The sequence below is a fragment of the Toxotes jaculatrix genome, chromosome 7, assembly GCF_017976425.1.
Source record: "Toxotes jaculatrix isolate fToxJac2 chromosome 7, fToxJac2.pri, whole genome shotgun sequence".
In the NCBI taxonomy this organism is placed as follows: domain Eukaryota; kingdom Metazoa; phylum Chordata; class Actinopteri; family Toxotidae; genus Toxotes; species Toxotes jaculatrix.
Window position 1 is genome coordinate 11,552,880 of NC_054400.1, and position 21,775 is coordinate 11,574,654.

At 40.1% G+C, this 21,775-nt stretch overlaps 1 protein-coding gene across 1 annotated transcript in view; it reads right to left on the minus strand.

The window, feature by feature from the left end:
- Positions 1-21,775, minus strand: part of grid2 (glutamate receptor, ionotropic, delta 2) — a 438,282-nt gene that overhangs the window by 179,431 nt on the left and 237,076 nt on the right. The window contains exon 3 of the mRNA XM_041042607.1: positions 2,827-3,114. Coding sequence (XP_040898541.1) covers positions 2,827-3,114 — 288 coding nt within the window. The remainder of the gene's footprint in view (positions 1-2,826; positions 3,115-21,775) is intronic.

A 21,775-nucleotide genomic window follows, 5' to 3' on the forward strand; every position in this document is an offset into this window, starting at 1 on the left:
ATTCAGCTGTAACCTTTTAATACTGTGCCTCTTGTCATTGGCTAAAAGCAAAACAAAACAAATCATCTTAATGTCAATAGTGTTATTAGCCCTAAGTGGTACTTCCCACATTTGCTCAACAAGGCTAGGGTTGCTCTGACTAGATTATGGGCAAGGTCACTCAGCAGGTAACAGCAACTTGTCACTCACGTTTTCAATATATGTCAAGTTTTACAGCACCAGACAACTGAAGAAAGAATGAAAAGAAGTAAAAGTGAAAACAGAGAGGGGGGGATCAGGAAAAGTAAGAAATAAAATAGAGGAAGGTGGAGGGAGAGGGAGAGAAAGAAACTATGAGAGGAAAAAGAGAGAGAGATAATAGAGAGAAAACATGTGTTCTCAGTGTCCGGAACGCACCAGTAGAGCTGAAAATAGGGATTGGGACAGTTGCACCGTAGCTTCATTTGAGAGGACATACTTGGCTGTCTGTTCTCTAAAGAACTCTCCTTGTACAGAGGCGAGGCCTTTTGGGAACACTGCTATCATCTTAAAAGGCCATCTCTCTCTCTCTCTCTCTCTCTCCACCTAGCTTTGTTGCCCTCTCTCTCTCTCTCTCTCTCTCTCTCTCTCTCTCTCTCTCTCGCGTGCTCTTGCTTCTCCCTCCTATCCTTGAACAGGGGGTGAGGCCATTAGGGAACAATGGTGATATCTTTAAAGGGCCTTCTGTGGCTGAGAGAACAGCACTACCAAAACCCAGAGGATCCATGCGCTGAATCAGTGATCACAGAGCACAGAGGGGATAGAGGGATTTAAGTGGGGTAAGAACATGTGTGTGTTTGTGTGCAAGCATTTGTGTTTGTGTGCGTGTGTATGTATGGGGTCTATTGTGTAGCTATTATGTGTCAACTATGTCACATGTGGGGGCAAACTTTGAATTTAAACCATTTGATGGAGGGTTGTGCAGCTAGGGGGAAAAAATGGTGTCCCTACTTTCACTCTTGATCAGGGTTAGGTTAAAGTTAAAGGGAGTAAAAGCCTTTTTCCCAACAGGCATGAATTTATTTCTTGGTAGTTGCAATGCAGCTTTTTTATGATCTCATGCATGGTGTCTGATGGAGGCTTTCACAGTAGTGCAGAACGTCGTTGCAAAAGAAAAAATAACCCAGAACCACATTAGCTGCTGCAGATTTCAGTATACTAAAAAGGGCCTCGATCAACAATTTAACTGTTTGTTTCAACAACTTGCAGTCAAGTCCATGCAAGTTATATATCCACGTGCTAACAATCTATCATTAAGGAGAGGTCTTGTCAGATCCAGATTCAGCATGGTGTCTCTTCACGACACAAAGAACTCTTTTTTATTAATATACTGATGTTACATTGTTGTGCTGGGCTTAATGTATTTCATGTGTCATGGTAAAAGTTAATAGCTGCAGTGTAATAGACTCACACTTCATTGTGTACCTGTAATCTGTCAATTATTGCACAGAAAGGATGGAAATTCTTTTTCCAAATGTTGTTCAGTGTTGATTTAATTACGGTGTTTACTGAGCTGACGTCTGCAGTGTGGGACTAGGGTTTCCAGAAGGGCAACATTAGCCGCTATTCAATATTCATTCAATATAAACTGCTTGGTAGAGCTCACTAGTTAGAACATACTTTCATATGACATATTCAATACACTGATAAAATGCTTTAATGCCTTGGAAGATTGAGTTTGAGCCTGCACAACAATTCCACATTGGAGATCAATGCATACAACACATTAATTGTGTTAATTGACTACTATGAGTAAAATGGGGCCCCGTTATTGCTATAAGGAGTAAATCAACCCTGAATCACCCAAGGCATAAAACTATTACACTGCTCTCTATGGGCTTAAACTTTTAGGTGTGTTATATTTCTGTCCACCCACCAATGAGTGATGTCACAGCTGGTGTGTTTTCCAGTAGCTACCAAAATACCTGTTTTCACATCACTCGTTGGGGTGTGATCCAAAATGCGACAGGCTTGTACATTCTGGCCCATTAGGGGCATCAGAGTTAAATTATCTTTACATATAAAAGTGCCTGAACAAAGAAGGCAGGGTGTTACCATGAGGGGAAAAAGACCTTATAGTTTGGCGACAGCATGTCAATCTAGGGAAGTGACGTCCAAACCAGGCTTCTACAGCCTCTTGACAGTGTAATGGCATGAAGAGGGTGTGTGAGTGAGTTTGATTAGGTTTGTAACACTACTTCCAAAGAGATGGAAAGGTGTGTAACAAGCTATATTTTGGGGTGAGAAAGGACACAAAAACACAGACAAACCAAAAGCACAAACATACCGAAACATTTGAGTACACCTGTACATGCATGGAAAACAGCAAAACAAAATTTTTGTAGAAGGAAACTAAGGGCCCAAGAAACAGAGTCGCACTTTATAAAAGGGACACAGGATGTTTCTCATCTAATGCTAGAGTTAATGGACTAGAAAGAGAGAGGGTGAAGAGACAAAGAGAGACACAGAAGGAGGGTAGAATGAGACAGTACACACACATACACGCACACACATATAGACTGATGTGGCACCAGCATTTAAAGGGGTGTATAAAGATACATATGCATGTGTGCGGCTTTTACTGTGTTTCTAGAGGACCTTGAGGAGATATTCACTGAATTTGACAAAAAGTGCAATGGATTAGAATCACTGACTGTACCTTTAACTATACATCCATCAGCTCTAATGTCCTACCATGCTGAGAGACCATTGATACTGTTGTATCAGATAAATTCAGATAGATAGATAGATGGATAGAAAGATAGATTATATTGGTAACAAGAAAGGTTTTCGTGAATTTTCCCTTACCAAAATCAGAATCATAGAAGAGGATGAACTTCTGCCAGCTGTACTCTGACACCACTTGCATGATGACCTCATTGAGATAGACAGGTGGGCGGACCATTAGGGTGTAGTCATCTGTTCCAGGGACGCGACTGGTAGGCGGGCAGGCGGAGCGGGGTGTTCCCGCTGGGGAACGCTGGATAAAGAGGTGGGGGATGTGCATGGCATCGGCCAGAGTCTGAAGGCTGCCTGCTGACATGCAGCCGATTGAACTGACCAGGGCCAGGATACCACGATTCATCAGCTCACAGGCTGGATGGAGGGGAAGGAGGTAGCAGAGAAAGAAGGAAAAAAGGGGAAAAGAAAACAGAAGAAGAATGTGTTATTTTTTGAGGCATACAAAGGCAATGATTCTGCTACTCATTTTATGCCAGGAAGCAATGGCGGTAAAAATATTTGTTACAACTGTCAGCAATACCAAGTCATATCCCAATAATTATTTGTGCTAAGAGTGCAGCAAGGCAAATAATTCTTATTCTACAGGTCACCACACTGCAGCACAACTAAAAGAGACCGGGAAATTGTTTGCTTGTTTCCACATGCGTTGCATAGTTATTTTGAGAACCCAAGCTGTTAGAGTCATACACAACCTACTCTGTGGTAACTAGAAATAGAGAGGGATGGAAATGGATGCAGAGGTTACACATAAATAGGTAAAGACATATGGCAGCAGAGTAGGAACACACTGTGTGCTACAAGCAAAAACCCAGTATAACGCGAAAGGAGACTTTTCCCTGCACTACTCCCTTGTCAATAAATACAGGCAAACATCTAAGAGCCAGGATGACTGCATCACTAAAACACTTGGTGCAGAACTTTGTTGCGTTTTGGCCATCTAATGTCACATTAGAGTCAGAGCATAATCGCTGATGTTTCAGCTTGTTTCCATCCACCCTGTAACCCCCATTTCCTATTTACTATACTTACAAAAGCAACCATCTGCTGACAGCAAGCACTATTCTAGCTACTGAATCAAAGTTAAGTCAAGCCTTAAGCCTGAAGTGGTACACAGTTGTGTGAACTGACCTCCAGGCTACTTCCTGAACAATAACACAATATAAAAGTCCAGTACAGAAGAGTATTTAGGAATTCCTCTATAAGAAAAACTGTATTCAAAGCTGTCTTAAAAAACCATGTTGTAAAATATTCTCTTTTCAGAAAGACTATCCACAATCCCCCAGTTATTTGTGCTCTGCTGCCTAAATGCTCCTTGGCTCTGAGACACTATCTATGCTTATTTCACCTTCTTTTCATCCTCAACACTTTTCATCCTTCCTAGGCCTCTAGTGCTGTCAAAAACACCTCTACCTCCTACCCTCTCAACCCACTCCCCTGTTATCTCTCTTCATGTCCAAAACAGCCCCTCTGAGTGCTTACCTTTCAGTCCCAATCATTTCAGAGCTGCAGTCTTGCAGTGATTTTCATTTTAGTTGCCTTACAGCACCACAGAATGTTGTACATTGTCCTCAGTGTGGAGTCATCTGCCTTCCTCTTCCACTTCCTTTCTAACATCCCTTCTTCAGCACCTTTCCCATTTCATCCACCAATCATTTTCACCATCTTTACTCACCGGCAGTTTTCTCCCTAATCTCTTGTTTACCCTCATGGCAGCACAAACATCTATCCATCCTCTTTCCCTCGCTTACTCCAGCCATTTTTTTTCACCTCTCTATTGCTTTATTTTTTTCACACCTCTTTGTCTTCACCAGTCAGATCTTCCCGTGCTTTTACCCACATGGCCACCCATACTTTACCCTTATGTCCTTGCCTCCTTTATCCATCCCTCATCCATCTTGATCCCCACTTCATGTCACTTCTCACTTCTGCTCCCATGTTGCTCCACACCGTGTCCTTCACTGCGTGCTAAGCAACCAGGCTTAGGTTTTTATTTCACTTGTAGCAGACTAAAACCATGTCACACAAAAAGTGGTGAAAAAAAGTTTAAAGACAGCACAATGAACACAAGCACACACATACGCACTCAGATGCACAAATGGTGCAATGGCATTGTACAATGTGCAAGAAAGCACAATCCAAAACACCAGCAGTGAGCCTGTATAATGCCACGCAGAGTAACATGTTGACACTGCAAAAGTAAAGCCAGAGAAAGAAAGAAAGTTTCCAAGAAAGAAAAGCTTGAGGAGATTCATGGTGCTTAGAAAAGAAGAATAAAACATTGTATGTGTGCATATGTGTGTGTGTGAGAGAGAGCGAAACAGAGAGAGAGAGAGAGAGAGAGAGAGAGAGAGAGAGAGAGAGAGAGAGAGAGAGAGAGAGAACACAAGAACTATACAAAATGACAATGTCTCCCATGTCAGCTGCTTTGCACAATGACTTGGATTTCAAAGAGATTTGTGAGGCTGAACTCCCAAAGCGTGACAAACCCAAGCATGTGTGTGTCAGTCTGTGTATTAATGATACACAACATGATGTCTGCTTCATTGTTGTAGCTTCCACATTACTGATTTAATTTGGATATATTTCTTCTGAGTTGTACAAGTTACCCCTAGTCTGCATTAGTTAAAAAAAAAAAGTCACAGTTTATAAGGTAAATTTGTTACAGTTGTCCCTCAAGTCTTAAGCAGCTCAGTGATGTAAATCTAATTTGGAGGCAACAGCTATAAATATATGAACACAAATCCCATTGTGTGCTTAATTGCTGATACTTTGTTAGGCATGATTTTCTTTTTTAGCAGTAGCTAAAGGGTTATTTCAGGCAACCATTTCCTCATGCATTGATGTAGATGATTAGTGCGTAGAAATTAAAGCAGTTTGAATCTCACTGCCCATTGTGCAAGTCCACATTTTGAGGAATTAATTATAGTATAACAATATATGATTAAACTCCACTAAGTCTTAGCTTACAGCTTAGTCATGACCATTATTCTGAGAATCAATGAGCCCAGGATTTGTCTTCTGTCTACTATCACCTTAAGGTTTGAGCACATGTAGGCCTGTGGGTCTGTGTGGGCAAGTGCACCTGTGGATTTATTTAAGACTACAGTGTGAATGCATTATATGCCCATGTAAGTGAATCTGCATTTCTGTGAATATTTGAGTTGAATAAGCCAGTCATGTATCATAAGCAACATTATCCAGATTCGCCATTACAGTGGTCATGCTAACTAACGCTTTAGCTGCCTTGCTTTAGTTTAGCTATAGTGCATTAGCTTAGCATCATCAAGGCTTTGGCTAATAGAAGGCTTTGCTAATCCTCTATTTATTAGGGCACTTTGGAGAATTAGTGCCCTCATCCCCTCTACATCACACACTCTTGATTCTGCAGGGGGCTTCTAAGCACTAGGCTCATTAATACTCTTTGCTAATGACTTAAAGGGCCCGTTGCGTTAACCCAGCCCAATTTTACATCACTCTGAAGTAGGCAACAGTTAAAGGAGGGTGAAAATGAGAACGAGCTGGAGGTGCTGGTGCAGCAAAATATGTGTGTAGTCACTTTGAAGAGTTTGACAGTACCTAACAAAAACACACCTTGCTGACATTATGAAAGGTTTTAAAGTATATGAATAATTCTAAAAAAGTCATGCCTGAGTATGAGCTGAATGTTAAGCTGTGCAGATGGATAATGTTTCCTTATCTGCTAACGCTTTAAAGAATAACGATGACAATGACTGCACACTGAGCACAAAAGATTTCAGAGAGAGACAGAGAGAAAGAGAGAGAGGTGTGTAGGAGTGCAAACAAATACAAAGTGTAGCCATTTGGAATCTTTCACCTATCACCCACCACACTCACGCACCACCACCATCATCGCCAACCTACACACAAGAACACACACACTCCTCCTGTACATGAGCAGTACACTGACGCATGATAAATCATTCTGGGATCAATCTCGCTAAAGCAGCTAAGGCCTGTCAAGCAGTCATGCAGAGGTGTTCATTTGAAGGATGTACATGTCAGTCATAGGCACAGACACGCACACATACAAGAGTTCATACTGTCACCACAGAGATTACTGTAGGACTCGTCTGCTTTGCCAATTCATCAGTTCTGTGTTTATTTATTTTTGCTGGGATGTCAACATACCTGTGTGGTAATCCATTTGTACATCAGACTTTGTACTTGACTTGTTTTCCAAAATGAAATGCTTAGTTTGTCCTGAGAGACTTATGTCTACCACTGGGACTCAACAACTTGCAAAATGAGATAAATCAACTAATTCTCGTGATTTTTCAGATAGTCAAAGTGCAATGAACCGCTGCCTCACACAGGTCTTGCTTACTTGCGGAGATTTTTGATGCATGTTCTGTATGTCAGTGTGCATTGTACATGTGTTGTCTGCAACAGAGCATGTTATCGAACTCTCTCTCTCCAGCTTGTCGGTCTGTCAGAATTAAATGGACTGCAAGCACTTCACCTGCACCCAGGTGTGACCGATTCTTCTCTCTATCTGTGTCTCTCCAAGCAGCTCTCGTCCCTCCACACACTCACACACACAATACTGTACACGCTTTATCACTCTAATGCATAGTCGTCCAGTTTCTGTGGCTCAGTGACTGAGGATGGAAAACGAGAGGAAAGAGAGAGGGGTTGGAAGCAAGGAAATCAATACCTGAAGAAAACCAATAAAAGAGTGTCTGTATGCCTGTGGCTGTAGAACATTTCTTGAGTAAGTTAGAAACCATAAGAGACTTGGACAATACTTGTAACAGCTTTAAATAGAGTAGAACATATAGATAGTCCGTAATCCTCCCCTTTAGTCTGCATGTCTCATTTAATACCTCTTTAACTATCACTGGGCCAATACCAGCCAAAAGGAATTAACTGGAAATCTATACATTAAAATTGAGTACAAACTGACATACAGCAGATAAATGGAAACCTTTCATAAATGCTGGTAGAACCACATGGTAACACCTGTGTGACATGCCATAAGAAGAAATCTCATTACAAAAGTAGCTAAAGCAGCTGCCTGCCTCATATGTCACTTGGGTGGAAGCATTTAACAAGAGGAAAAAAGCAAAATCATGAAATTCAAAGGGTTAACTGTGGCAAAGTAAAGGGCGGGGTGGGAGTGTATCAGCTAAGGCTGTTTTTTTTCCCAGGTTATGGGTTAGCTGACATGACCAGGGACAACTCAATTTGTTTTCATCGTGAGGGAAGTACTTCTTTGTTATGTAAAGCACTAAGCTGAATGAAAAGACAGAGAGTATCTGCTGGCTGTAAGACGAGTGTGTAACCACAATCAAATGTTTGGCTTCATCGCAAATACAGAGAGACAGGAAGTCCTAGCCAGCACCCACAGCACTGTCCCAGCCGAGGAGAGTGTGTCTTCGCGCACGTGTGTGTGTGTGTGGATGACCTACTTGTGTCTGTGTATTGAATTGTTCCAGATCCACAGCTCCAAACTGCTGCCATGCATTGTGCCATACACGGCTAAGCACTGAGTGGCAGAGAGAGATGCTTACTCACACAGCTGGCAGGCTGAAAATGTGCTCTGCTCTATATATGCCTCTGTGTGTGTGTGTGTGTGTGTGTGTGTGTGTGTGTGTGTGTGTGTGTGTGTGTGTGTGTGTGTGTGTGTGTGTGTGTGTGGACCACTGGTTTGCTGATATACACTCCTTGAGGGAATTAGCACTTGAATTAATGTGGTCAGGGAGGTAGAATGAGCAAAAGATAACATGCCCTTTTCGACTTTGTTTCTCTAGAAATTTATCACTGTAAGTTCTCTGACTACTGGCACTTCCTGTTGCTGAAAATACCAGACCAATGATTTCTTGCAAACACAATCTGTTCCTATTCCTGCCCCCCAGTATGCCTCCCCATCCTCTACCCTGTTCCCATTAACATTTAATGGACCCCCTTTGGTCCCTTCATCTTGTCACATTTAACATCATCTATTCCTAGCTAGCTCTAGTCTTTGTGCCCCGGAGATGTATACATCCTCTCTTTCATCCAGCCTCTTTTTGTCTCCTCTGTAACTCTATCTGTGCCTCCTCTCCTCATTCCCTTCAACTGCCCCTCAATACCCTTTACCACTATGTTTATCCAGTTACTGCACTCACCGTTATCGTGTTCACCAGATGAATACCCCCTCTCCCTTTTTTTTCCAATCCCCATCTCTCTCTCTCTCTCTGTCTCTCTCCATTTTCTCTCTTCAAATTAAACTTTCACTCTGCCAGTATTCCTTCACTTTGTCTCTTACTTTAACTTTTTTTCCTAAAGAATCCTTCCCTTTTACCCCACTCGTATTTCTACCTTGTCCGATTTTGCATACATTCTCTCCACCACCACCTCCCTCTATTCAACATGAGTTAACAGAATAATTTCCCTGGTTTGCTTCTGGTGTTGTTGAGCATGACAGATAAATCCACACACGGCTCTCCCTCCTCCTGTCTCTTCTCCACCCCTCACTGATCTCTCCTTCCTTTACCTTTTGCCACTCCATTATCTGAGATTGGCACATGTGCATTAGATCATTCAGGGCTGGTTCATTTTTTTTTCTCCCCTCCATCCATCTATCCATCAGTTCACTTGTTTGCTAAATCCAATTAAAATGTAACTCGCACACTTTTTCTTCTAGTGCCCATTTCATTCCCTCTTAAAATTCTGCACTCCCTTCTCCCTTATATACCCTCCTTCTCTAACAAGTTGCTTAAATATCACTGTATGCAGCTTTTGCACTAACAGTTATCTACAACAATTAACTATACTGTATGAGAGTTTGACTAGTTTTATCCTCCACAGATGTGATGAAGACATAAGAAGAGGAAAACCTACTAAAAATCAAATCTCAAAATAAATAATGTACTGTCCAAGTATTTTATTAAAGTGCTTGTGATAATGTTTGATTGACAAGTACAACTTTATATCCAACTTAAAAACAGAAAATTAACATGCCTCATATTGCTTATCTCTTTTGCTTCCTTTTATTTCCCTCCATTCCATTCAACATTAAGAGCCTTTTCAAACTAAGTTTAAAATCATTTTAGGCCAAAATCTGACAAAAAATCTGACATTAAAGAAATACACATTACAACAGAAAGAAGGTACAGAATCACAATAAGGCACCCTATGATCAGACTTCATGGGAATGGTGTTGTATTTCCTACAGTGGCTCACTGTGCAACAGTTTATCCTCTTTCTCATTTCCTTGTCTCCTTTGGGTATTCTTCCCTCTATCCAACCACAATCCTTTCAAAGAGACCTGTAGTATATATCTTTGTGTCCGAGCTCAAACCATTGTAAAGTCAAGGAGATGAACGTGTCCCCTGAGAAAATTCACAGCCCCTCTGTTTACAGCCCCGGGGCTTTTACTGCTATTACTTCCCCAGGACGTATCTATGCCCTTCCCTTTCTCTCCTTCCTCACTTCTCTACACTTACACTTCTATTCTTATTTTCCATTCTCCAGCTTTGGAGTTTCTGGTCTTGTAACAGATTCAAATGTCAAAAAAAGAAAAAAGTTTCAAAAAAAGACACAAACACTTGCATACAAACTGATTGTTGCTTACCACTAGTCTCTCTCTGTCTCTCTTTCTGTATCTTTCTGTTCACATTCTCTTTGTCAGCTAGGGTAATGACCCATTTGTCAATGCTTTAATCATATTTGGAAAATGGATTGGTTGTTGTTCACTGCTAATGTGCTCAGTGTGTCTCTGTTTTCATTGCCTGTGTACACGGCAGATGTCATATTTTCCCACTTGGTGTCTCAATATTCAATTGCACACAGGTGTGTGTGCATGTGGGGTGCGTGTATTTCTGCTTTCCAATGTGTTTTCATGTCTGCACAATTTAACTCAGTTCTCAGCTGTTTTCATTCCCCGCAAAGACCGCCTGGCTGATGGTCCTCCATAATGAAATTGGGAAAGTGACTGCAGATAATCATTCCGTTATTCATCTCTCCATGATCAGATTTTGACAAAACATTTGGGGGTGTTCACTCCGCAATCACTCCAGCCACTCACTGTAAACACTGGAGTGATTGGCCTGAGGTGGGGGGTAAGGGCATGTTCATTTACTTGTAACTGACTGACCCAGTGATGGACAGTATTATTCAAGGGAAACAACATTAGCTTAACATTTAATTTCTGAGGGTGTGAGTGTGTGTGTGTGGGATGACACACAATTTGTATGAACACAGACCGGCAAAAGATATTCCCTTCTGCTATGGTGCATTTCCCTGCGCCTGAGACAGTAGCATGTTGAGTGATGAAACTACTTAATTAGCTGTAGCTGTGTACAGAGATTTGGAAGAGAGAGAGAGAGTGAGAAGAAATGGATGAGTTGAGTGAGAAACAGCAAGGAATAAGATGAGTTACAAAAAGACTTTTTCTGGTCCATAGAGAGTAAGTTAGGGATATGTAGTTCAGAAAGAAAGTAGAAATGAAGACTGCATAAAGAGAGAGAGAGATATTATTTAATCAATGTATTGCGGTAAGGAGCCCTGGAAAATGAGGGAAGGAGAAAGGCCTGTAGAGACAGATGCAGACAAATGCAAATCAGCGGGCAGGAGAGGGAGAGGGTGAAGGCAATGAAAGGAGGGAGGGAACGAGAGATAGATGAATTATGGAGACACTGTGGGGAACTCCGTAATGATACATGACTCTATCAGATTTACTTCAATGAGAAAGAAAGTGCCTGCTCCCTCACTGACAGAAGTGGGAACAGAGTGGGAAACAATAGAGAGCATTTGGCATGCACATAATGGAAGGTCAGAGCGATTAACCAAAATTAATTAATTGAATAATTTAAGCAGATAAATACATTGCATTGAGAAGGAAGATGAAGAGATCAGGGTTTAAATAATCTTAATGAGAATAAACAGCATGTATGTTTCATTCCTGGATTTGGAAAAAAAAATGCCACCAGCTAACTGGTGTTTTTGCTGTACACAGCAGTTTTAATTGGTTTATGCAAAACCCACCTTCAAGTCTCTCATGATGACTTGGGACACACACGAGTCTCAAATGATTTTGTTCTGAGCTCATTTTGAAAGCAAACGTTTTCCCCATCATGTTTCCTGATTCCTCAAAGTCATACATATACAGCAATACTGATATGATAAGAAAAATATTCTGCTCCATTATTCAAAGCCATGATATGGATAACTTAACTTATATATATGTATACATTACGTACAAGTTTGCAAACTGACACACATGCACTCATCAGGTATTCTACCCTCAGCACATTTCCACAGCAGGTTCACATATGCGCCTGTTTTTAATTTAAAAAAACAAAAACAATAAGGAATAGAGCTCTTCAGCATTCATAAGCTATGCAATAAGTCATTTGGGATGTGATGTACACACACACTAGCACACAAACATGCACCAACAGAATTAATGTACGCATTCAGCTGCCCATGCTTGTATCAAATTCCAAATCCTGCTGCTGGCACACAAGACTATGAAGGAGTCTGTAACCCCCTTCCCTCCAGGCAACTATACAGCACAACATGCCAGCTAGTGTCTTGTGTTCTGCCACTACAGACCTTTTTGCTCTTCTTTCTCTGTGCTGAGCCGGTCACCACTCCGCATGGTATCAACTATTCTCTCTCCTGGCTCTCTAATGGTGAAATGACCTTCCAAACTTACTCAAAATAGTAGCCACTTGCCTTCTTTTAAAACAAGGTGAAAATGTCTTCCAGGAGTACCCTTGTTCAAATAATTGATATTCTCTTTCTCCTGCTTGCTCGAATTATTATCTGATGAAAAAAAAACAAAAATCCTGAGCTACTTTCTTTCTCTTCCCAGGAAATTTACTTTTACACAATTGTTCTGTGGTCACATTGTTCATACGAAAAAGGCACAAGCACTCTGACCTTACCTGTCCAAATTTCTTAATATATATTAATGTTTACTCAAAGACCGTAAGAGTGCATCAGCTAAATGAATAAAATGCAAATGCATACGTGTACACAAAAGCCTTTCCATATATCAGCCATTAACCTGCAGTTAGCCTTAATTCTAATCATAAAACACACCTGTTGATACTTTTTTGACCTTTTTTGTCTTTAATGAGATGAAATTATGACATTTGTGACATTAATATTACAGACGGTGAAATACTGAGAGTATAATCAGGTGTGTTATCTTCACCCTCTGCAATGGCCTGGATTTTCCCAGCTATTCCATACTAGTGAGTGCGTCTCACTTTCATTTTCTCCTTAACACACTGCTCATTCAGCAGCTACTGAAAGATGAATGCCTATAAGGGTGTAAAATTGAATAGAAATAATTCTTTATATTTCTTGAATGTACAGTCAGTCAATCAATAAACATTTTTGTTATGCAGTGCATTTTCACCATAAAAATATTAAGTCTGCAGTTTAAGACGGAGCACGAGAATAAACACTAGCCATATATCAAACTCTTAAATGTAAATTATCAAAGACATTAGGATCCTTTGTTAATTATACATTAACACAAAAGAAATACAATGCATGCTGTTTGAGTGAGTTTTGTGATGTGGGTGGATGACAGTACAACTTGGCCATTACAAAGCTGTGAAGTGGCCCTTCTCTCAAATGGGAAGTTGTTTCAAACACTGTTGTCCGTAATTAACATTAGAATGGAAATGACTGATTCTTAAAAACAATCAATCGCCACGTACCCTCAGTTTCGAGAGCGGTAGCCTCTAGTCTGTAAAAAAACCTTCTCATTTGACTTTTAAGAACTGTGTACTGTGTGACGATGAATATTCCATATGACAGGCACAAAAATAGTGCTATAATGAGTGAGAAACAGATTCCGTAAGGGCACCTTACACCTTTGTGCATGTGCATAAGTATGTTAGTTTGCACATGCTTATGTGTGGGAGAGAGCACAGGAGGGTCACAGTACTTGTAACTCTGGAGCCTGGAGCCCCTATGCCAATTCCTATCCAAATGAACAACTGAACATAAGTGTGTGGGTAGCACACTTACAGTAAGTGAAAGTGAGTTCATTATCAGCCAGTGGACACAGCCAGTTAACTTGATGGAAGCACAGTGATTATGTAAAGTACCCTGATAGAGCATACTTATTTACTTGTTGCCTATACAGAAACTAAATGTGATAGTATATTAATTGCTTACTGATAGTTGATAATCTAAAAATCTATTATGTTTGCAGGATGTTTAGGCCTGGCTTTAGCTTTACAACGAGGAAGACAAGTCTGAAATGAACAGTGTTGACAGTGCTACAGTGCTACCCACACAACATCTCATTCTGATTTCTACCCAATTTTAATGTTACCCAGAAAAGGCCTCTGTCACACACACACACAGACACACAGAGACACAGAGACACACACACACACACACACACACACACTCTGCATCTTTCTGTGTATGGAATACAGAGATGTAATCACCTACCCAAGTGGACTCAAACCTTCTTCGCACAGAAGGTCTGAGTCCACTTGGAGCCACATACTGTATACTCAAGCTGTTTGTACGGTATGTTCTCTGTGGCACTTGAGATAAAAGCCTGCCCAATTGGCATCTGTGAGAGATTAAACAGAGAGACAAGGGCCACGCGGTGAAAAGGTTATTTGGGGTTATAACACTACTCAACCTGCCCATGATGAAAAGAGAGAGGGAAAATGAGAGGGCTTTGAAGTGCTAGTGTCTAGCTAAAGGCTACATTCACCTTTTATTTTACAGAAGAGCCAGATGGAGAGAGAGAGGAGAGGGGAAGCAAAGAAAACTGACAGAAGAGCGTATGTGAGAGAAAGAGGAAAAAAGAGAGAGACTAATACAGCCTGACACATATAAGGTTATGGCAGAAAGGGAGACTCACACAAATCGAGATACAAAGAGACAGAGAAAGAGAGAGAGGGGAATACAGACAGTGAAAGAGACAGTTGAGAGAAAAAAGAAGAGATTAAAGCACAGCAGCATCGGAGTAATGACAGATATAGAGGAGAGAGAAAGAGAGAGATATTCATGTTTTCTCTGATGCATTCCAATTGTACTTGGACATTCTTGCAAGACTGTCAATATGACATTCATGCCAAGAAAGAATACTGAATTGAACTGAACGGGCCCCATTCTGGCAGGCAGGCCGCACTGCAACTCTCCCGGCCTCTGCACACAAATCATTAGCAGAAATGGACCGCTGCTATGGCTGTGTGGTTTGAAAGGGAGAGCATGTGCATATCTGTTTCCATATGATCACATGTGCGTATGAGTCCCTTGGAGAAAAAGTGAATCACGCAAGAGATACCAACTGTTCGCGCGTCCTCCTCAGTGCACTACAATGCTTTTCCAAACTGTAGTTTAACTGGATATCTACAGTAATACAAACAGACAGAAACTGATACACAGAATACACACACTGTATACACACACCCAGTGTCCCAGAAAACTAAATTGAGAAAAATATACAAGAGTTGCACTGCAGCCAAACCTATGCCATCACTTTCTGTCTCTCTCTCACCCTCTCTGTTTCTCTCTCTCACTGCCTCCCCTGACAGCATGCTTGATAACTTTTATGTTTCTGTAACAAGAATGAATGAGCTGAGAGGGAGGAAAAAGTGTGTGCACGTGGGTGTGTGCGTTGGCGCATTTCTGTCATGTGGATGTTTGTGCCACTGCAGGCTTGTTCCCAGATCTTTCTTTTTTTTTTCTTTTGGAGTGTTTGTGTGTTTCTCTGTTCATATACTGCATACAGTGCACGCATGGTGTGCGACTCTGCGTGTGTGCGCCATATGACAGATGGCAGGCCCCCTGTGAAGACCTAGAGAGAAGAGAGGAGCCAGGGACTGATGCGTTTCAAGTTGAAAAGCGACAGCAGAATCTGTTCAAAGTACTCAGTAAAGCCCCTCTGCTGTCACTCTGTTGATCCATAATTGAATGAGCAAGTGTTTATAGCCAATCACGCAGCATGAAAACATTAACAAACAGACATGCTTTGTGTGTTGGTTTTTTTTTTTTTTTTTTTTTTTTTTTGGGTCCAAGACTGTGGTTGTGTTTGATAAATATCCATTTTCATTAAAGTAGCTGTCAGCTTTGGCTTTAATGATTGCAATGTAAATCTGTGGTGATCACTGTGATAGCTGTTGGCTTGTTGAAAGGCTTGCACACACTGAATCTGTCAAGGCCTTTAGCCTAGTCTATTTTCTTCCCACTCGTTCTGCTCTGTCACTGTCTGTCTGCTGGAAGAGTATTGAATAATGAATTGTTCAATGGCACACGTCATTCACTCTCACAATGAAAACTGACCCTGAGTGTCAGAATCAAATGAGTGATATAAGGATGTTTTGCTCTTGCATGTGTATGTGTGTATGTGCCAGTGTAAGGCAGATTGTCACTGTGGGAAATTGGCAGGAACTTGATTATTTCAGTGTATGCTGTCTACAATAGCTGTCAATTTTAATGCTTTGAGATAATGGTAATTTTAAAGAAGATGCCTTTAAATAAACATAGTCTGCTGATGTGTTTGTGTTACTGAGAAAAACCTTGTATCTAAAATACACTGTATATCTTTGTTAAATTGTTTCAGCTAGCTGTAACAAAAGGGGACTGTGTAAGTGGGTGGGTGTCTGGTTCTAAAGCATGCAAAACGATTAGTGGATTATACATTGGTTTTCACAAATGTACATGTGTATATCTATGTGCATGTTGGTGGCTATGCCTCAGAGGGATTTTGTGTGTGTGTGTGTGTTTGTGCCTTGACTAGGGAAAATGTTAATTGTACTGAGTGTATGTGTTTGTATAGGAGAGAGGGAATCAGAGAAATGATGATGTCCAAAAAAGTTGATCAATCCGTCAAAAGTCACTATTTATAAAGTCAGTATTTTAACTTTGATGGAGAAACATGGTCTCTTCCTGATCTAATAGAAATATCTGTTAAAAATGCAATATTATCATTTGAAAAAACAAAATCAGAGGGTGAAATCTATCTTGGCGATAAATTTCACTCTTAAACACATACTGGACACTAACATCTGAGATGAACGGGCGCATGTGGTGGTAAATATCTCAGTAATGGAATCAGATATTGAATATTAGTTGGAGTTATAAACTTCTATTAGACTGTAAATACTCAATAACGCCACTGTTTTCACAGGTTTGGGTTTATAGCTGACTGATACTCGTTCCTTAGATAACAGTAACTGAGAACAAAACTAGGAGACGCATAGTGCTTAAGCACAATGACAACAGTAACAGCTTTTAGTGCTGTTCTGCCGAGTGGCACAAACAGCCGGGTGGAAATGGAACAAGAGACGAACCACCACTGAGAGTCAGACGGCTCGAAACACACACGCACTCGTACACGGACACACAAACACAAACACACACACACACACACACACGCATACGCACATGCCAATTAGTGACAAACGTTGTAATTGCATCTCATAGCAAAGTCTCATTAAAATTGAAATGGAAAAAAGACTGCATCCACCATACTGTGCATTGACAGAGAATAGCAAATGTCTTTTTTTGCTGCTTCATTTCTTAAAAATTAATTTGAATTTGATGTGTTTACCAAAACACTGATTGCTTTAATGAGTGGCACATTGTTGAGTAGTTGTTTGTATGACTCCCTGACGGGAACTAATTGACTTTGAGGCTAAAACTTTGATTGGAAATTCTGTCTTACTGGAACATCCCTCTGGCAGAACTCAACTGGGAATTAAGATAGTTTATGGTGTTAGTTCTATATTATGTTTATGTCTATGTACTGTAAAACTTCTTATTGTTGATTTCCATGAAATGCTTGGGCAAACTGTTGTTCGTAAAATAAAAAAAAAGACAACTGTCTGGGAAAATATGAGTAGGAAATTAATTATTTTGTCTTACTTTATTATGACTGCACTACTAAGACAAAACAATGAACAAAATTAATCTCACACACACACACACACACACAGACACACACACACACACAGCCATTGCCTAATACTGTGCCTGTAAATAATTACATATAAATAATTTTAATCCTTCTTGACTTTTTTTGCCTTTGTAATCAAAGAGGGCATTATTGAGTGCCTGTTTCATTAAATCAAATTTAAAATAAAGTTAAACATGGAAACATGGCACTAATGGAGTGTGTTGTTTAATCTTTTAAAAAGTTAATCAAGAAGTACTGTACATTCTTAATCCAGCCACTTATTATATAAACCATGTTTATTTATTTATTTAGTGTTACTATTCCTTTGATCTGAGACCAGTGCTTATTTTTAACAATTTACAGGTATAAGACATTATATTTTAAGTAAACTAAACGAAGTGAACTTTCTCTTTTGCCTTGTTAATTTGCTAGTACTGCTTTTCACTGTTGTAATATAAACTCTGCACTTCCTAAGTCTCATTCTCTCCAAATTAAAACCAGTGCAGTGGCTCAGGGGGCACATTGAAGGCTTTTATCGTGAAACTTCTGCAGCAATTGTTGAATTTCACTCAAAGACTGCTGAACATCTATAATCTATCTAGAGAAACACTCAGTTTGCGGCGAGTAGGGCATGACTATATTGTTGTATTAGTGCAATTAAAGCTGTGGATGTGCAAAATCAGCTGAATTAACTATGCAAGCCATGGTAGTAAAGGTACAAATAATGGTACAAATAATTTTAGTTTCTCTGACATAGTGTGTGTGGGTGTGTGAATTCCATGAAGACTGGCCATAAATTACAAGTCAAGTCTCTGTTGCTTCTTCTTTCATCAGTGTTAACAGCCTCATAATGTTACTGGACGTGTTGCATACTGCTAGATCGATGAGCTTGATTACATCCTCGGCTACATCACACACATTGAAAAAAAAAAAAACACACACACACACTCGAACGCGCTTTCTATTTTGTGCCAGTCTGTCTTTTGCAAACACAGAGAGATGGAGTTCAGTGAAGGAGAGAGATGACAAATGTGTGAGGGAGGAATGGCATATACTGTAGAAACAATGGAGGAGTGTAGGTGGGTGAGTTAGACACAGAACAACAGCACTGTGACATTGTACTAAGACACAAAGTAAGATGTGATCGGAGCCCAACAATGCAAGGAGACAGAAAAAAATATGACAGAATACTTAAGAGCAAAAATCTCAAATAATTAAGACAGATCATCCACAGAAGAGGTGATTTCGAAAAAAAAAAAAAAAAAATTTTTGAAACAATTTGAAGTAGAAACTTTCCCTCACATAAAGGGGTCATAGCCTCTATCGTTATGATTTTTCTTATTTTTCTTATCTTCTGCAGCATGTTCTATGTGGAACTATGCTCATAAAGCTTACTTGCATGCTGCAGAGAGGACTTGACAAATGCCTGCGGAGTTCTCACACGATCAACTAGAACACGGCAATCAGAAGCACATGAAACACACCACAGTGTCAGCTTTTAAAATGAGCAGTGCTAAGAAGAACAAAGAGTCAACAACAGAACAAAAAGCCTTGTGGTAACGTACACAATTAGAACGCTAGAAAATATTCGACTGTTCCTACAAAAGTTATCAATGAGAAGAGATGGAATTACAAATAAGGCATACTTGTGCGAGAATGGATTACAGACTGTATAATTCACCCAGCTGTTTTGCAGTGAAAAAGGAGATTTTGGAAAGTCTGGCTGAGCTTCTGTTTGCCTATTGTTGCCTCACCTAACATGGCCTGTTAGTCTAGCTGATGTAAATTTATCCTGTTTTCTCACATGCATGCATGCTTGTGACTGTATTTCAGAGTGTGTCTGCAAATCTGAATGCATTGTGTTTTATGTGTGACGGAAGGCTGGGAGGTAGACAGTGATGGCACCAAGTGTGCTTTTAAGGAGACAATCTAATTTGTCACACCAATATCTGTTTCAAGAAGACTGTACACGTCACTGCAACTTCAGTCAATACAATGTTTCAACAGATATTAAAGACATATATCCTGAGCTTTTACCAACAGAAATGCACAGAAGAACACGGAAACATATGGACACGCATTATATACTATGAGAAAACACAAGCAACTTCATTGCACATCCGCACACACATACAAAAGTTGATAGAGTATGTACACCAGCAGCCAAGCTGACTTCATCCATAACAATGTGATCAACACTATCTGTTGCTGTGGAATAACAAATTTCCATCTGTATCTCTCTGTCCTAAAGGCGTAAACATAGCTTGTTTTTTTTTCAGCATCAAACATTGGCAGAGGACCTAATCTACATCATCAGTCTAACTAAAATCCTAATGGACCACAGGGCAATGAACAACAGCATCTGAATTTCAATCTAGAATCTGAATGTATAATATATTTAAATATCGTGCATTTGAAATTTGTGAATGAACAGGTGCAATACTGGAGATGACAGTGAAAAAAGAAAAAAGTTTTTCCTCTTTATTTCTTCAGGGAATATGGACTGACCTCATATTTTCTAACACCCTGGTTTACATTCACTCGGCTACATTGATTTACAGCTCGAAGGGTCCCAGTAGGTCTCAAATGGATTATATGTTATACAGTACAATCCTGCAGTAGCACAGGTTATAAGACATTCTCTATGTTTTCTCTCTTTTTCACTCTAGGGAAGCAGATCTTGATCAGACTGCAATGTTGTTAATTTTGGACTGAATAAAATGCTGGAAACATCATATGTGTAGGTAATACAAGAGAGCAAGATAGCCATTCATTTTGGGAGAAATAAAAGTGTAACCAGAGGCTAATTCCAATTTTAATTTTAATGAAGTCTTGTTTGAGATTGACTTTACTGAGATATAGTTAAAATTTTAATTTTCAGAAGTTCACTTCATGGTCATTCACCTAAGTACAAGTAAATTCAAAATGCATGACATAAACTATTGACTTTAACCTTTTAGTTTTGCAGAAAATGAATGGAAGGCCTTGGGGATACACATTAACATAATGCCTTGGTCATGTAAGGTTATGTATTTTAAGCAGTACCATAATATTTTATATTAGCTTATATTTAACTTTATTTTATAAAGCAGCTTTAAATGTAAAAACAGTTGCCTAGTACATGTTATGCATATTGTTCACAATATTTAGATGGATGGTTTATCCTTTTGTCCTTGCCTCAAGTAGTTTTCACTTGAGAAATCAAAACAAATTACTTTGTCATGTTTGGAACAGTAAATGTAGAGGGTGTTGTTGTTTGTTTGTTTATGTGTGTGTGTACTGCAGTTTGCATATTTGTGTGTATATAGACTAGAAGATATTGTTATGGAATGACAGAGTATCTTCTAGAGTCACACTTAATAGAGCAGACCAACACTTACACTTAATGTTTATTATGTTCTGTTACCTCTGACCATTTTTCACCCGTTGCTGACCTCAGTTCAGCTCACTGTCTATCTTATGCTGCAACTGTTGTCTGTTTCCCTCTCTATCCACTCCCTACCACCTGTCTGTGCCCCTCCCTAAAATTTCTCCTCTATAATCTCTCTCCCACTCACTCCCCTCTCCTGCCTTGCTCTGTGAAAAAACCAGCCAGATGCTAAGGTTTAATGCTTTAATTTGGCTGGCTGTCGGCCCTTCAGTCTCTTTGATACTTGTACACCTAGTCCCATCGAAGACACTGTGATCCAATTTGGGCAAGCTGGCATCCGCTCAGACAGACGGGGGGGGGTTGTGAGACAACACAGTTTTTCCTCTGTGCTGTTTGAGTGCTTTGGCATGTTTGTAAGGGTGCATGTTTTTATTTATTTTGCGGCATGTATGTGTGTAGTTGCGTTGGAGGGAGGGCAGGGACTCAAGGAGAAAAAGAGAAATATTTGTCATTTGGCAGCACAAAATTTCTAGTGCGCACACAAATGCACGCACACACCAAAAATAACACATGTAATTAATGCTGCCAGTTTAACAGTGTGCAGTGTTTGAAATAATTACCACAAGCAAGCACAGCCCTAGGGCAGCACAACACTGAGGAATCTAGAAAAGGGGTTGGAACAGAGTGAATATAGTCCATTGTTAATAGGCAGAATATTTTAGTGGCAGGTGAAGCTGGGATGGACTCCAACAATGGCC